The 18,502-nt window shown below is 47.5% G+C and overlaps 2 protein-coding genes across 3 annotated transcripts; both read right to left on the bottom strand.

Annotated features, from left to right (window-relative positions):
* Nucleotides 1-993: 993 nt before the first annotated feature.
* Nucleotides 994-17,415, bottom strand: LOC125508588 (Nitrilase/cyanide hydratase and apolipoprotein N-acyltransferase family protein). Of its 2 annotated transcripts, XM_048673344.2 has the most exons (9): nt 17,174-17,415; nt 16,604-16,740; nt 16,091-16,219; nt 15,567-15,625; nt 2,752-2,864; nt 2,419-2,511; nt 1,936-2,038; nt 1,528-1,610; nt 994-1,443 (listed from the first exon to the last, which is right to left on the bottom strand). In XM_048673344.2, the coding sequence occupies exons 1-9, from the start codon at nt 17,348-17,350 to the stop codon at nt 1,402-1,404; spliced, it is 936 nt and encodes a 311-aa protein (XP_048529301.1). In that variant the 5' UTR covers nt 17,351-17,415; the 3' UTR covers nt 994-1,401. The 2 variants fall into 2 exon arrangements, with proteins under 2 accessions (XP_048529301.1, XP_087381906.1); XM_087525780.1 differs by having other exon boundaries at nt 994-1,610.
* Nucleotides 2,871-10,165, bottom strand: LOC147970796 (uncharacterized). The gene has a single exon (XM_087525781.1). The coding sequence runs from the start codon at nt 9,791-9,793 to the stop codon at nt 9,254-9,256; it is 540 nt and encodes a 179-aa protein (XP_087381907.1). The 5' UTR covers nt 9,794-10,165; the 3' UTR covers nt 2,871-9,253.
* Nucleotides 17,416-18,502: the final 1,087 nt, after the last annotated feature.

Here is an 18,502-nt window from a genome sequence, read left to right as displayed (position 1 = left end):
ATGAACACTCCAGCAAATAACATGCGTAACTTTGCCAATTCAGATCAACAGAACACTGCAGCGCAACAACCACATTAAGACTACCTCAGAAGATGATCAGCCTCACACCGCAAGCACACAAGCGAGGCGTCCGATCTTTGCTCCTGATGGTACCATGGGAAATTTGGAAGGAGAGGAACAACTGTGTTTTCAGGACGAAGACACCGTCAAGCGAAGATATCATCCGTGCTGTCCGCACAAACATTGAGCAATGGAGACTAGCTGGAGCAACCTGTTTAGAGCCCCCGTTTGGGGACCCGATCATGAGATGGTGGCCTTGCACCCTTTAGTCTTTCCTGTTCTTCCTTCTCTATGTAACACCACCATTGATCACTTGATCGTCATGTTTCCCACTGCTTTCTTCTAAATCAATGAAGCCGGAGGACCCGGATCTTTCAAAAAAAAAAACATTAAGACTACCTCAGGTAACTTAATATAAGACGTTTCTTGACACCATGACTGTGTTAAAAAAAGTCTTACATTTTGATAGAGGGCTACGACCAAAAAGTTATATACAACTGTACACGCATCACAAAATAAAGTAGTCACTTGTATATGACCACACTGAGAAGTCATCATTCCATTGTCATCGAGGAGTTGGCAATTGTATCATAGATTGTTCGTGTCAACAGCGTCAGGTCTAGCTGAAACATTTTCCCCGTGTAATGGTTCTAATCCCAGTGACTATCTCCAAGATCTTTTTAACCTTTCTGGTTCAACTAGCCCAATGGCCGATTATGATTATCTACCTCTTTTTTCCATATATCTCACAAAAAGAAAAACATTTGTGGAATGTTCATCCCCAAATTGCCCTTTACATCTCTTCCACAGTAAAAGAACTACTCCCTCTATAAAGAGATATAAGAATGTTTAGATCACTATAGAAGTGATCTAAACGCTCTTATATTTCTTCACGGAGGGAGTAGCATATAAGAATAAAGTGACATAAACTCATGAAAGTACCGCTACCATGCATTTGTACATGTCAACATACACACAAACATCAAATTCGCTGGATTTGGTTGAGCTTTTGGCTTAAAAGACCCTAAGGCCCAATCAAACACAACCTAAGCTGTTCCTAAGCTTTGGGTTTGGAACGGCTTCTGGTTTATCTGGACCATAAGCTGAGGTAGAAGCCATCTCAAACCAAGTCATAAGGTGCTCTGAGCCATGTTTGGATATGCCCTATTTACTAGATATGCTACTACAGTTGTAGCTTATTTAGTTCTATGACATGTCTCACTGGAAATCCCAATCGAACTGGACCATCTTGTGAACAAAATGGCAGTTATTATACACAAAAGAAGAATCTCCGGAATGTGAGAATAAGAGCGGCGAAGCGTGCAAGACCACCTTCAACTATTATAGTGATGAGGACTTCCAGATGCTCTCAAACTTGCGGTGCTGCAAACATAGGATAATTAAGCCATTACAGAAATGCAGCTTCTGGAGTACTTGGACCGGAGCAAACAGATGGTACATCATTACCACAGAGATTGGCATTTTGGTTCGCACAGCCTCAACTTTTGACAAGTCGATATCTGCTACTGCAAATCCAGTGGACAGTCGATCTGTAGCAAAAATTCAGATCATTTATCTAACAATAAAAAAGGGTACTAGTGGTAATACCTTGTAAAAGTAGTCCATAGAATATTATTTTTTTAAAAATGAACAAAAATGAACACAAAATTATCAGCATTACAAAATTGACGACTATTTTCCAGCACAACCATATGAAAGAAGCAAATACTGACAAGTAGCTCAAGAGAAAGTCACTATTGATGGTTCTTAACAGTTAAGATACAAAACATGAAAAGAACCCAATATAATCTTCCAAGTCACAAGAATCATAACTTAGTATGTAACAGCTAAGTATACCAAAGTGAAAAGCCGTACCTGGAAGTCGAGCTATAACTGTTCCCCATGGGTCAATAATTATAGAATCGCCGTAGCTTTCTCTTTTCTCATTGTGTTTTCCAGCTTGAGCCGCAGCAATAACCTAAGAAATATTGGAAAAGTGTTTTTAAGCTGCCTAACTTCGAAAGTCAACCAAACAATTTTCATATTTAACTGAATTCCACATAAAGCAAAAGCTTTTGAAATATAAGCATAGCTCACTTGTTCTGAATCTGCAATCAGAGGCATATATATGGTGGATTAACAAGTAGCTCATGTACCAACTATTCACCTCCACTGATGTGATGAGGTTTGCACATGTGTTTCATGGGTAAAATTACAAATACAGTAGGTATCTGTACTAATAGTCTAGCATTAACTTCTACATTATCGAATCCCATGTTGCCAAGTGTCAACTATACGAAACAACTAAACCTACATGCAAAAGTCAATAGGCAGCGAGAAGTGTTTAGATTTACGTACATAACATTGTGTCTCAATTGCACGAGCACGAAGGAGAATTTCCCAGTGTGCTTCCCCAGTTACCTTTGTGAATGCAGATGGTACGAGCAAGACCTAAAAAAAGATGAAATGTTAAGAAAAGACTCGAAAACTAAGAAATTTCCTGAACAATCTAAAGGGTATGAATGTATGATCAATAACAACTTAATACAAGGCTATCTTAAATACACCCTCTGTTCCTAAATGTAAGACGTTTTGGCAGATCAGCTTAAACTGCCAAAACATCTTATATATTTAAAAACAGCGGTAGTATTATATATATACTGAGTATAGTACAGTGGCATACACAATCACCTGAGCTTGATGCTTAAAACGCAAACATTGGTAAAGCTCTGGAAATCTCAAATCATAGCAAACAGTAAGGCCCAATCGTCCAAAAGGGCTATCCACCGCTACGACGGTATCACCTGATAAGTGAGTAAACATACAATGAGAAATCACATATAAATCTGTGAACTAGAACTCAATCGAAGAATCTGCAGGTACTGTTATAACACTGTTGAATCCCTTCCACAGTCAGGTCAATCCGTATTCGGCTGCCAGTGTGTTTTCAAAGAAAAACATCTTGGTGGGTTGCACGTACAAAAAATTGCAAATTTTCCTTGCACAGTTTCCTAATGATCCAAGAAAATTTGAAGGCTACTGGATATGTTATCTTTCCTACTTATAAAGGTTGGAGTTGGTGGTGAGTTCACATGTGGGACCACCAACCTTCAAAAATAAACGAATGCAACAATAAACGACTGCACCCATACCCACATGTGAGACCAACAATTCTTCACCAATAAACAAATGCACCTCTACCCACATGTCGGACCAACAACCTTTACCAATAATCAAATGCACCCCTACCCACATGGGACCAAAAACCTTCCAAAACATAAATAAATGTACTTTACTCACATATGAGACCTACCACCAATAAACAACTACATTATTACATTACTACTTTTATGCGAGATCAACACTTAAAGAAAGAACACATAACAAATGCAAAAATGCAACTCCAACTCAAAATAATGCCCTTGTTTTTAGTTTCTTCCTAACCAATTTTTCCCGGTTCTAAATGGTTCCATATCATAGAATTATGAGAGTGGACAAATTGTAATTCCAAAGTGACGATAGCCATTGTCCTACCATTGCTTGTGCAGTCAACTTACTAATTGTCTATTCCCACATGTTTCAGCTTTCAACATTCAAAATGTTGTGTCTTGCAATGATCGCTTAAGATTCTCCAATGCCCACCGTATGATTTTTCATAGTATTTCTGTTCTTTTTAATTGTAAACTATGCGCAAAGGCTGCATGACATGATATTTTGATGACTTTCTAAGACAGTGACTGAACTCGTATTTTATAATTTCATAGCAACACATGGGCGTCGTGCTAGTTTGTATAAGAGTTGGACTTTTTGGAAAGACAATATAAGAAGGTCCCTACCCAGCCTCATATATGTGAATTGTGAGCGGCATCAAAAAAAGACAGAGGAATATGGGGTAGACCACAAACCTTAAATTCCTAACAGTGTTCTCTTGCATCTATGGGGTAAAACAGAGAATGGACGGTTGCATAAGTACAAAGTTATTATCGACAGAATGTCTTCCTAAAACGGCATCCGCTCTCTGATGGACAATTTGTGTCTGCCATATATGCAGAATAGTATTGCTTCTGTTGTTATAATATCTGAAGCTGCAAAAATATGCTTCACAACTACGTATAACTTCGAATGTCAAATGCATACAATTCCAAAGCCAGACTCCAACCCGACTCAATAGCCAAGACTAACGGACTTTGAACTAAGCCAAGTCCACAACCAAGGTCATGTACGATGCAAGGTGTTTTAAAAAATAAACCAGCTTTACCTTGAGCACGGTGCATATTTGTGGGGAGCAAATGTGTCTAGAAAAATAAACCGGCTTTACCTTGAGAAGCCATACTTATTTCTAGAGAGCATATGCTTAACTACGCAACCCAGCTATAGATATAAGCACTGATGTTTCCACAAAAATTGGATTATCCCCAGCGCTATATATATAAGCACTGATGCTTCCACAAAAATTGGATTATTTAACGAAACACCTCTGTAAGCAGCTTGCATTGTTGTAAATATGGGCCATCTTTTTTCTTATCTTGTATTACATTATTTAAAATATGTACTTTTAGTGATCTAAACACTCTTATATTTCTTTATGGAGGGAGTAATTCATTACAAGTGGGTGAAATACTGCCTTCTCTTAAATACTACTCCCTGTGATCCAAAACAAGTGTCGTGGTTTTAGTTCAAATTTGAACTAAAATCACCTCACTGATTTTGGATCGGAGGGAGTATTTTTATTTTCTTTGAAGAATGAACTCCAAGGGACTGAACCAACAAATCTTGAGATTGACGAAGTGACCATGGACACATCGTACTTAACAGGTACACCATACCGCTAAAAAATGCGATCACCCATGCCGAGTTTAGGACTGTAACCTAGGGGGACAGATTCTTTCACAACGAATCTAGCCACTTGTGAAATCCTTAGTTCGCCTGCGTGTCCGCGCAGTTCCTCTGGAGCTGTTTCCGCGAAATAGTGGGTGGAAGCTGGGATCACAACAGCTTCCCCGCTCTCTTCGCCGAACTCCAGGCGTTACCACCCTTGTCTCGCCACATTAGGTGGTTGACCATCGGTGTGCTAGCCTGGACGATGTGGACTATTAGGAATAAGCTTGTGATTCAGTGTATCCCTCTTCGTCGCGCTACGGACGCTCTGTTCAAATGGTCTGGTTACTTGCAGCTTTGGCGGCCGCTTAGCCGCCCCAGGGAGAGAGACACCATCACCTCCATCATCACCCAGCTTCGTGCGATGACTCTCCGGATGGCTCCGCTGCTTCCCCAACCACCACCGGAGCCGGATTAGCTCTTCTCTACCTCGTCACCGTCACCGCCATGTGTGTGTTGTGCGTGCCTGTTGTGTCTATGTTGGGCTTGTTGTGCTGTGCCCACAGCTGAACCCGTGTAGTGTTTGTGTGCCTGTGTGTTGGACCTTGCCTGCGGTGGGTGTGTTGTTCGGTTGGTACCTTGTTGACTTTGTGCTCGGTGGTTGCTTTATTTATAAAGCGGGGCGAAAGCCTTTTTCAGTAAATGCTCAGTTCACATTTTTCGGTAAATGCCCCGGGTAGTCCCAAGACGACGAGACGGGCGGGCTGCCTGCCCCGGTCGGCTGCTCCGACCAACCGGCTGCCCGAAGTCAACCGCGACGTCACATCGGACCTGCGCGGACAAGACGTCCACACCCTGGCCACTGTTGATGAATAAGCGGACATTGCACGCCCGTCATGTGTCATCGTCTACAGTGTTGTTAGGCGCCGCAGGCCCTTCCTAGTCCCCTGGGCACCAGCCTATAAGGCGTGCCAGGGAGCCACCCGTCGAGTCATGCTCATGAACACCCCTCCCCGCGCCCTCAATGCTCACGGCTGCTCTGCTCCGTTCCCCTCGCTCCCCATCGTGCACCGCATTCCTCCCATGGCTCCCGGCCTCACTCCCTCTCTCTTTGCCGGCCTCCCGAGCTCCATCGCTGCGCCTGCCGCGTCGAGCCACCTTTCCTCAACCTCCAGCTCCGGCAGCCGCGCATCTTCGTCTCTGCAAGTCATCTGCCGCCACCACACCGGCTCTGGCTGCCTGCAAGCCCGACGTCGTGCCGTTCCGCGTGCAGCGCACCTGCCTGCCTCACCACAGACGCCGTGGTCCCCCATTCCTTCGCAGACCGACACCGAGTACCTCCCGTCGCTGCTCTCTTCCCCGCAAGCCCCTCTCTGCCTTGTCTCCCGGGTCGCTGCTCCCTGCCGCCAGATGCCCTCCGTTCTGGACGCCGTCGTGCTCGACCCCCGCTCGACGGCCAGATAGCACTTCCCCGAGCTATCACCGTCCTCGTGCCAAGCCATCGGACCTCCCCTGCCCCGACGCCCGAGGGGCACGAGGCAGTGCCTCCTCGCGCCGGGGACCTGGCCAGCCGCCCCGTCTCGGCACCGCACTTAACGCCCTTCCTTCGTCAGTCCGTCGCCGGGCCTGGACGCCCTCGGCCCGACGCCCGCCCCCCACGGCGCTTCTTGTGTTGGCCCCCTCCTCAACCACCAAGCCGACTGCATCGCCTGGGTCTCCGCCGCGCTCGGCCCGCTCGAGCGGGCTCACCCTCGCGTCGCCGCTTCGCTCGCTCGTTGCGCTCGACCTCACCGTCGTGCTCCTCCTGCTGCCTAATGACTCCACCGCCTCTTCCCGCTTCGGGAGCCCCGTGTCCTTCGCCGCCGTCCCGCTGCGGCCGCGCCGCCCCGTCCCCAACCCCGACGACACCCAGTGGGTGCGGAGGAGCTGGGCCGCACCTTAGCTCCCGAGCCCCCCCCCCCCCCCGCCGCGCTTCCTCGTCATCTCGCCGACCGTGCCTGCTCCATCCCCGATGTCCGTGCGCCTCGTCTCGCCGACCGCGCCGCCCCATCCCCGGCGTCCGTGCACCCCGGCTCGGGCCACGCCCGCACGCTCACGGGCTCCGCCCCGCTCCGGACGTCTCTACCCCACTCTTGCCGGCTCCGCGCCTGCACCACCGCGGCCGCGTCCCGCCCGCTGGCTCGGCGCTCCAACCAGCTTCGCGCCCACACCGGCCACGTCCCGACTGTCGGCTCGCCGCTCCAGCTAGCTCCGCGCCCGCATCGCCTCGCGCCGCGCCCACGCAGCTGGCTCCCTGCCGCCTGCTTCGGCTGGCTGGCCGGGGAAAAGAAGAGAAGAAAAAGAAAAGAGGACGGCCGTTTGGGCCAGCCGGCCCTTTCAATTGTCTGACCAGCCGGGGCCAGACCGGCTGAGGGCCGGTTCGGCTAGGCTAGCCTGCCCACTCAGCTTCCTGGACGGTTCGGGCCAGACCGGCTGGGCCACCCCCGGACCGCCCGAAGGCTCGGGCCGTCTGCCGAAAGACGCCTCCGCCCGTCTGTGCGAAAAGCAATGTGAGCACCCGTCCGCATATCTTTGCACCGCACACAAATGGGGGCCATCTCCGCATTTTTCGAGCTGCTTTGTTGTTTGGCACGGGCCAGCTAGTCTCGGCCCGGGGCTGGCCGCAATGTGAGCACCCGTCCGCATATCTTTGCACCGCACACAAATGGGGGCCATCTCCGCATTTTTCGAGCTGCTTTGTTGTTTGGCACGGGCCAGCTAGTCTCGGCCCGGGGCTGGCCGGTTGGCCCTATACGTTCTTCCCCGCAGACATCTTAGTAGCGTGTACGGTACCGAAGGCCAACTCTTAGTCCAAAAATGTTTCATGGAACTATTGAAGAAAAGATACCATATCTAGGCACTAAAAATGAAAAGGTACCAATGTGATGGACAAGACCCATCCGTTAGCTTAGCATATTGATAGTTCAGTTTTATTACTATTGCTTTCTTCATGTCAAATACATATTCCTTTGACTATGAGATTATGCAACTCCAGGATACCGGAGGAATACCTTGTGTGCTATCAAACGTCACAACGTAATTGTGTGATTATGAAGATGCTCTACAGGTATCTCCGAAGGTGTTTGTTGGGTTGGCATAGATCGAGATTAGGATTTGTCACTCCGAGTATCAGAGAGGTATCTCTGGGCACTCTCGGTAATACACATCATGATAAGCCTTGCAAGCAATGTGAATAATGAGTTAGTTACGGGATGATGTATTACGGAACGAGTAAAGAGACTTGCCGGTAACGAGATTGAACTAGGTATGAAGATAGCGACGATCGAATCTCGGACAAGTAACATACCAATGACAAAGGGAATAACGTATGTCGTCATTACGGTACGACCGATAAAGATCTTCGTAGAATATGTAGGAACCAATATGAGCATCCAGGTTCCGTTGTTGGTTATTGACCAGAGAGGTGTCTTGGTCATGTCTACATAGTTCTCGAACCCGTGGGGTCTGCACGCTTAACGTTCGATGACGATTTTGTATTATATGAGTTATGTGATTTGGTGATTGAATGTTGTTCGGAGTCCCGGATGAGATCACGGACATAACGAGGAGTCTCAAAATGGTCAAGAGGTAAAGATTCATATATAGGACGATAGTATTCGGACACCGGAAGTGTTCCGGGGATACCGGGTACGTATCGGGTCACCGGAAGGAGTTCCGAGCATCCCCCGGCAAACTATATGGGCCTAATGGGCCAAGAGAGGGACAGACCAGCCCCTAAGGGGCTGGTGCGCCCCCCTATAGGCCGAAATAGGAGGAAAAGGAAAGGAGGGAAGGGAGAAGGAAAGGGGAGGATTCGGCCTCCCCCCTCTCTTTCCTTCCCCCTCCGATGCATATGGAAGGGGGGAGGCCGACTTGGAGGAGGCGCCCAAGTAGGATCCCTCCTACTTGGGGCGCCCCTTGCTGCTCCCCTCCCTCTCCCACCTATATATATATATATATATATATATATGTGGGGGGGGGGGGCACCTCTAGAAGACACAACATTGATTCCTAGCCGTGTGCGGCGCCCCCCTCCATAGTTTACGCCTCCGGTCATATTGTCGTAGTGCTTAGGCGAAGCCCTACGCAGATCACTTCACCATCACCGTCACCACGCCGTCGTGCTGACGGAACTCTCCCTCGACACTTTGCTGGATCAAGAGTTTGAGGGACGTCATCGAGCTGAACTTGTGCATTACTCGGAGGTGCCGTACGTTCGGTGCTTGATCGGTCGGAACGAGAAGATCGACTACATCAACCGTGTTGTGAAACGCTTCCGCTTTCGGTCTACAAGGGTACGTGGACGCACTCTCCCCCTCTCGTTGTTATGCATCTCCTAGATAGATCTTGCGTGAGCGTAGGGAATTTTTTGAAATTGCATGCTACGTTTCCCAACATAAGCATCTTCACCACCATTGGCCGAAGCATCGCCGCCACCACCTCCTCCACCTCCAAACCCAAGACCACCACCTCCACCTCCAAACCCAACACCCCCACCACCATTGCCGAATGCAAACCCTCCTCCAAAACCTCCAAACCCACCACCATCGCCACCTCCAAACCCACCATTGCCGAAAGCAAAACCACCACGACCGGCCATAAGATTTTGAAGCTCCACCCTCCTTCGGCACATGATCTCCATCCTTTTCATCTCCCAAAATTCTCTTGTCATCACATCCATGCCCTCCGGATTCATCATCATGAACCGGTCCTCCTCGGCGGTCTTCTCATCTCTCCTTTGCTCCTCTAGAGCAATCTTGCGCTCCTCAAAGACAGACCTCCTTGCCCACTTCTCTTTGTGCTTGTCTTTCTTCTCAGTCAATTCAACCTTTGTTGCCAAATGCTTGGCCAACAAAGTTTCTTTGATCTTCACCATATCACCAATTTGATCCCTCAAAGAAACCGCCTCGGCCGACCTCTTCACCCTCTCCTTCTCCTTCCTATTTCCATCCGGTTTCCTTTGTTTCTTCCTCCCTTTGGTGCACCATCACTATCTTCATCATTCTCCAAGTTAACAAGTGAGCCTTTCTTTGGAGGAGCTTCCTTGTCCCTCAACTTCCACTTCTCACTATCCTTGAGCAAGAGCCAACAATGTCCAAGTGTGAATGACCTACCCTTGAAACCCAGGCTTTGCTTGAACAATTCGTTGGCAATGCGATCCTACAAGTCATTGGAAAAGATGCAACGGTGAGATCAATTAGTCATCAACATAATCATGAATTATGAGATAGAAAGAAAACTACTCACGTAGTCGTGATAGTGGATCCACTAGGAGGGGCATTTCTCACTTGGGTCAAGCAACCACTCCAACGACTACATGTTTTCTTGATAGTTATCCATCGGCCTTGAAGTGATTTCAAGGAACGGCCCGAAGGAACCGGCACAATCTTGTGATATTTTACTTCAATACGTTGCCAATACTTCTTGCCATTTTGATTTTTGTCGGTCACCGCATCGAGAGACACACTCTCCCATGCTCGAATCAAGCAAGCGTCCTCCACCTCGGTGTAGTTCCGGGTCCTTCTCGCGAAATTGGCTTGGCTAGCATCAAACTCCTCATCAAGCTCTTCCACTTTGTCATCACCGTCAACCCTCTCCTCCCATCTCTGGATAGGGCTCGGCTTGCGGTTGCATTCCCGGTTCAAAATCATCAAGTGGCGCACTCAAGTCCACCATGTTCTCCTCTAACAATTCGCTATATGTTGGATCAACATGGTACAAAACTGTACCACCCACCAGTGCTGCCTCTGTCTCCCTCTCCAATCAGCAGCAGCAAAAAAACTTCAGCAGCGGCACAACACCCAGCAGCAGCAGCTCATCACCCACAGCGCCACTGCACCCAGCAGCTTCCTCTGCCAAGCACCGAGAGCTCAGCAGTCAGCCACAGCTCAGCACTGTGTCGTCTTCATCTTGTCCCAGAACGAGGCTGAGACACACCCGAGCCGCGCCTCCCCTTGCGCAGCAACAGTAGCTCGTCCCCTTCTCCAGCAAGACCTCTTCTTCCACCTCTTTCCTGTCCAACCTCAAGAGCCAGCAACCAGGGGAAGAACTAGCAAGCAGCAGAACAGAAGGACCAGCAAGGAGCAAGAGGAATCTGGACATGTACCAGCCCCGCTGTCGCCGTTCACGTCCCGTCGACATCTGCGCTGCCTTGCTACACCACAAACTCGCACGCAGCCCCACTTCCTCGCATGCTGCTTGCCCAGATTCGACGTCTCCCTGCCGGATCCTGCTGCCTCAGCGGCCGTCGCCGCCGTCATCTCCTCACGCCCCGTCCTCTGATACATTGTAGGGATGTGGTGACTAAGGCCAACTCCAACGCAGGGACGCAAAACGGATGCGCATTTTGTCCGTTTGGGTCGCCACTTTGGCCGCTGTCCGGCCTTGTCCGCGCCATTCTTCCCAGTGCACCCAACCGGCCAACCCATTTGGTCCGGCTCGGCCATTTTGTTACCAATTTTTCTCAAATTGGACATTCTATACATATAAATCAAAAGAACAAATAAAAATGAAACTAGTAGAACCAGGGGTCCTACCGGACCTGCTCCGGAGGTTGTAGGGGAAGGATGGAGTGGGACGGGGCGATGGACGGGCGCGCCGGCGGGTGGGCGCCGTCGCGTCGGAGGGAGAAGGCGGCGGCGGCTAGGGTTAGAGGCGGCTAGGGTTCCGGCTCCTCTGGGAGCCGGGCAATAGGGATAATGATATTCTTATTGCTTAATTCCAAAAAGAGTCTTACAGCCTATATTTATAACCTAGATAACTTGCATAAGAATTAACCTAAGATAACTTGCATAAGAATTAACCTAAGATAACTTGTGGGCTAAGATTGCCCGGTGGGCCTAGCTAAACCGGCCATATCAGAAACATTGCTCACGATTAAACAAATAAGTCAAATAGTTTTTATTACAACACAATAAATAAAAATCGCATAGTTTACAACCAAATGAATTTGAAACTGTAACAATACATTGAAAGAAAAATAGCAGATACATCTATTGGTTGCCTATGTGAGTCCACATATGCTCAACCAAATCATTTTGAAGTTGAATATGAGTTATCTAATCACGTATTTCTTGGTGAAATTGGGTGAACTGTGCATATGTTGCCGCTCCATACACAGGCTCAACGTTCTCACCCTGGAAATCAAACCCTTGGTCAAAGAGGCTGTCATCACGTTCATCCTCTACGATCATGTTGTGCATGATCACACAACATGATGTAGGGTGGAACCCTGATGGTCGATCTTTTCACACTTGGAGATGGGGAAGAGAGTAAATCAAAGAGAAACACAAGATGAACACTCAAATAGACAAGATCCAATCACACATGTGCTAAATCCACATATACATAGAGGAAATACAAGGATCCAAAGTCAACACAAGAGGATACAAAGGTGACTAGTTCATCCCAATCCTTGGAGGAGAGGTCTTGATTCTAGAAGGATCTTCCCATGAAGGGGTCTTGAATCCACTTGGGGGATCTTCTCACATGGAGGTCTTGAACTCCATGGGAGTGGTAAGTGGATGAGAAAAGCTCTATCTCAAATGAGCTCTAACCTTTGCTAACCCTAAAACGTAGGTAGTAGACAAATATATATAGTCTAGGGGAGTGAAGGGGTACATGGGCCTGGCCTGAGTCGCTGTGCACAGACAGGCATCGGACGTCCGGTAGTTACCGGTCGTCCGGTGGCTCGCGAGCTCCGGACATCCGGTGATTTAGTGATTTGGTTCTGGACAGGTGTCGCCGGATTTCCGGTGAATGTCGGACATCCGGTGTCTCGGGCATCTGGAAGACTTCGGTCTTCTAGCATTTTGGTTCTAGATAGGTGGCACCGGACTTTCGGAGGGCGTCAGTCGTCCGGCCGACGAAAGGTGTCGGGCATCCGGTACTCGCCGGTCGTCCGGCCGATGTAAGTTCGTCGGCTGGGCCTTCTGGCTGGCTGATTTTCAGGGCGCCAGACGTCCGATAAGGGCCGGTCGTTCGGTGGCTATAGTTCTTCTGCAGCTCTTCCTCTTGCTTCTTGCGCTTGGTGTCCTCGCCATCTTGTCCATTGGTCATAGCAGACTCGTGGCCTTCCTCCGAGTACCTGATCACACACAAGATCTCTGCTTGAGGTAGTAGCCATGTCTCACATGTGGAATGTGTTAGTTGGGAGAGGAGCGAGTTCACCTCGGTTTCGATAGCCCTTGCACGAGCTCTAGTCATGGGTCCACGTGGTATCTTGGGAGACGAAGGTACATCCATGGGGATGACCGTAGGATGCTCCGCATCACAACATGTCATCACCTCCCACATCTTCTGAGTGCTCCATGTTCTACCCTGCCGAACAATAGTCCATCGAGATTGGAGCACAGCAAAAGCACGCTTCACATCCTTCCCAACACTCTCTTGTTATTGGGCAAACCTAGCCCTCTTCTCACCTACGGGCTCCAAGGTTGTCTTCACAATAGTTGCCCACTGAGGATAGATACCATCAGCTAGGTAGTATCCCTTGTTATATTGTTGGCCATTGACCTCAAAGTTGACATCTGGGGATTGGCCTTCAGAAAGCCTAGCAAACACCGAAGTGCGCTGAAGCACGTTGAAGTCATTGTGAGAACCTGCCATGCCAAAAAGAAGAGTGCCAAATCCAGAGATCTTGTGATAGCACAGCTTCAAGTATGACCGTGCAAGCCTTAAAATGTCTCTTATATTGCCCCTGCCAAGCAAATGGACAGTTCTTCCACGCCCAATGCATACTATCTATGCTTCCAAGCATCCCCAGAAAGCCTCTCGGTTCATTGATTGCTAACAATCAAGTTGTATCCGTAGCATTTGGTTCTCTAAGTACTCCTTGCCAAACAATGCAACCACAGCTTTGCAGAACCTGTAAAATGCCATCACCGCGAATGCCGTATGCAAGCATCCGAACAGCTGCAGTACATTTTTGATAAGAGAAGCCAACCTTCCCAAGGGCATCAGGCTTGCATTGCAAGTAATCATTGATTGCTAACAACCGAGTTGTATCCGTAGCATTTGGTTCTCTAAGTACTCCTTGCCAAACACTACAACCACAGCTTTGCAGAACCTGTAAAATGCCATCACCGTGAATGTCGTATGCAAGCATCCGAACAGCTGCAGTACATTTTTGATAAGAGAAGCCAACCTTCCCAAGGGCATCAGGCTTGCATTGCAAGTAATCATCATACTCAATCCCCCCCCCAAGACGGTTGAACACATGTCTCACCATTCGGAAGCGTTGCGGGAAAAGCTTGGCATTGAAAAGTGGGCTTGTGAGCTCAAAATAATCGTCGTAGAGTAGGCAATGGCTGCTTTCTCTATTACGATTCAAGCCCGGAGCGTGGCCTCGGATGGATCCCCTAAACATTGGCCACTAGCTCGAGATGTGCTCGTTGACGACCATAAAAGCAACCACGAATTCCACATCGTCGGTCGATGTACATAGGATGTTGAAAAAAAACTCATCCGAGCTATCCATCGTTGCCCCTTCGAAGTTGTGGTGAATCCGTACCTTGTGGTGTGGAGGAGGCTCGGCCGAGCAAAAGGACGAACACCTTGCGGCGCCGATTGCCTCGGGCGTGGAAGAGGGGCGCCCAGCGAACGGACCCGCCCTTGCCTCATCGCAACAAGCATGTGGAAGCCCGCATCCTTCGGCAGTGTCTATGGAGGTAGAGGTGTTATCGGCGACCTGGGCCTCGACGTGCCTCATAGTCCTCCAATGGCGGCGAGTAGTGGCAACAACACCGACAAAGAGTGGGCGGCGGTGGCGGTGGGGTCGTCGATGGATGCGACCGCAACGGCTGGGGAGGTGGCGAAGCGGCCGGAACTGGGTGCCGGCGGCGAGGGTGACGAGGTCGGGGTGTTGCAGTGGAGGGCGAGGTGAACAATGGTCGTTGTGCCACAGACAAGCGGGCTAGGGGAGGACATGGGGAGGGCGTTGAGAGCGTCTGTGGCGTGTCCGCGCGTACGCAAACCCGGCCTGAATTTGGGCTAGAAATGGGTCGTGGCGGACAAGGACCCAAACGGACGTGAACAGACCTAATGCGTCCCAGCGTCGCAGTTGGCCTAACCTCTTGATAGCTCTGGCGGCGCTAATTGCCAGACATCGACGACCTCCTCCTCTTCTAGGCCGGGTACATGGGCTTGGACCTTATGGGCCAGCCTGGATATGGGCTCACATACAACAGATTTCAAGATTTTCTAACATTTAGCTTTACCGCACAGAGAACACTAAAATATCCGGTAATCCATAATGAATGTCTTGCAAAATCTTCTAAGACAATAAGTATATTGCAAATGGCAAACCAGATACACCATAAACAATTCTGTTCAAATTTAGGTATCTAGAATAAATGGGACACAGAGTATTACTGCAATTGAATATCATATTATACTTATAGCATGATCTCTATCATTGAAAGTTGTTTAACTAGACGACAACATGACGTTAGGAAAAGTGACAACGAGTTAGAAATTAAAAATAATTTCAATATGAGAGTAAACTTATAAGAGAAACCTATGCACCACAGATATACAAGATTTTAAAACAAATCCGATGGATAGAATGTTCATTTAAGACCAACTCTAGCAAATATACATATATTGCACAGAATAGACAAAACTTGGAAAACGGGAGTAATAAATAGCACCTGCTGTCGTGAAACGGCTTTCCTTATACACCATGTTGCCAGGTACATCCACATCAAACCTTCAGCATAACAATGCCAAGGTTAACTACCGAACTACAGTATTGCAAATGCACCACAACAAGAAGGGAAAAGTAAAAAGGAAGAAAGAAGCAACAGTCATTTGCCAAAAGTTCATTATTTAGACACAAGTCCAGAAATATGATTGTGCAGCTCTGTGATATGACGTGACAAATGTAGTTGTGATCAACATTTCTCTTATTTGGAAGTGACAATATATGCAGCTTATAGCCCTTCAATTCATAGCATCATTTGCCCTTACCATGTAAATTGAAGACCTACTGTTCAACATTCTATTACTGGAAGCCCCAACAACATACTTGACTCACTGCAGAATGAAGCTATGATAACGACTGATAAAATATAGACAGCTAAAATAAAGTACTCGCAAATATTACTGAACGCAAGTTTCTCACAAATATTACTGAAAGCAAGTTTCTCCCAAGAGCTGTGAAAGAAGCACTTACAAATGAATTTTCCGGTATGAGCTCCTAACTTTTCCAGATTCATCGATTAATACATGAGTGTTGTACTGGTGCGAATCATCTGGGCCCCTTTCTTGAAACCCTCCAAGAGACAACCACATACTTGACTCACTGCATAATGAAGCTTTGATAAGGACTCGACATGCTGATTCACTCCATTTAAAAACCTCAAAATCGCAAGGATTTTTTGTGCCAGCAGATAGTTAATGAAGGAGCATTACATACACTTGCGTACGTATCTATATAAGCTAAAAGATATTTGTAAGCTAACAGATGTACGAAATAAAAAACCACATAAAAGTTAGAAAGAATCATCTGTAAGATAGTGCGAAACAATTATTCCTAAATCTAAGAGCTGATAGCGTATCAAATCAAAAGGCTTACTCACTACAAAGTACAAGTGAGAAAGCTCTGCTTTGAAATGGAAAAATAAATTGAGAAAGATATTCTTACTAACTTTGCAAGTGAGCAATTGAGAAAGATGTTCTTACTAACTTTGCAAGTGAGCAATATCTCTGCATTATTGGGCCATCTAATGGTTCGGCTAGCTTAACAGACTCGCCATCCTTGGATCCTATGAAGGAGAAGACCTCAGGGAAGCAAAGAAATTTGACTCCGGCAGCAGCAGCTTCCTAAGAAAAGATTATCTCATGTTAGTCTATATGCATTTATCTATCAATAAAGTAGGAAAACAAAAAAGAACAGCATTAAGTACTGTAGAAAGAATAAAACCAATGAGGACTGCAAATCTGCGATAGGTGCAGCACACACATAACATAGAACTCAGTTTCTAAAGGTTTGCTTATAATTCATCTATTCGTGCATTCCAGATCCCAGAAGAGCATATCAAATGCAGAATTCCTCCTCTTACTAGCTTTGTCCGAGACGAAATGCTACAATTTCTTCATTTCAATAGCCAAAACACATTGTCTCATAACTACACACTTGCATATCTCCTTCTCGCTGCAACTAAATGTTTCTTCCAGTTCCAAATCGCAGCAGGCGACCAACTCCATGCTCCCGGCGGTGCAGGGTTAGATCTTAGGGGAAGGGAGGAAGGCTTGCCTTGGTGAGGCGGGAGCAGGTGGCGTAGTTGGCGTCGAGGTCCCCCACGGAGGTCATCTGCACCACACCCACCCTCGTCTGCGACGCAGCGGAGACGGAGGAGAACGACATGGCGCGGCGGAGGACGGCGGCGCAGGCGGCGATTGGGGGCGACACCGCGAAGGAGGCCAAGGCCATGACAAGTAGGGGAAGTCGATGCCCAGCCGCCTGGATCACCTGCTCGGGGGCACGAGCCGACAGCCGAGGAAGAGGTCCCACCTGGTCTCATCGCGACCGTTGGATCTTAGAGCATCTCTGCACATCCGGCAAACCGCTCTGCTATAAATTTCGTTTACAGTATGCCTTAAACGTCACCGGAGTTCTAAGAGCATGTCTAAGTAGAACCCTCAAACTCTCAAACCCTTAAAGCAGTTTTAAGGGTTGAGAAGTGCCAGTTTTTGACATTTTTAAAGGTTGAAAAGCAGGGGCAAAGACTAGAACCCTCAAACCCAACTCTTAAAGTTTAAGGGTTGGGTTTGAGGGTTCTAGTCTTTGCCTCAACCCCAACCTTTAAATTTATCATTTCACATATCACACATTTCATCACATTTCATCATATGACATATCACAAATTCTATCACATTTGACATAAAACAATAATCATTGTAGTTATTATTACACCACCGAATAAAACAATAATCATTCAAATTATTACAACAATGTTTGAGCAAATTACAATAATTGTTTGAATCAAATAAGACATAGAAAAGTAAAAAAAAGATATATCATGGACCAATGCGCAGCCCATCCAACTGCCAGCGGTGCTCTACTAGATCATTTCGGAGCCGACCATGAGTGGTTGCATCCTCAATCTCACGATGTGCTTGAAGAAAAGCATGTATGCGAGAAGGGTTTCTTTCCGGTTGCACACGGGTACCAACATTGTTATAGAAACAAGGGAGGTTTAACCCTCTCTCATCCTCTAGGATCATGTTGTGTAGAATCACACAACATTTCATGATGTTCACCGAGGTTTTTTTGTCCCAAAACCGAGCTGGACCCCGAACTATGGCAAACCTTGCTTGCAAAACACCGAAAGCTCTCTCAATATCCTTGCGGGCTGCCTCTTGTGCCTTGGTGAAATGAGCCTCTTTTCTTGTTAAGGGCACCCCATTTTTCTTCTTGATGGACTTCACAAGAGTTGCCCATTTGGGATAGATGCCATCGGTGAGATAGTATCCCATTGAGTACTCATTGTCCATGATTTTGTAGTTGCAAGCTGGAGCATCCCCAGAAATTAATCTTTTGAACAACGGAGATCTATTGAGGACATTGATATCATTGAGTGTT

Source organism: Triticum urartu, chromosome 5A (assembly GCF_056163025.1).
Source record: "Triticum urartu cultivar PI428250 chromosome 5A, HENAU_Tu73, whole genome shotgun sequence".
Lineage (NCBI taxonomy): Eukaryota > Viridiplantae > Streptophyta > Magnoliopsida > Poales > Poaceae > Triticum > Triticum urartu.
This window is presented reverse-complemented; position numbering and strand designations above follow the sequence as displayed.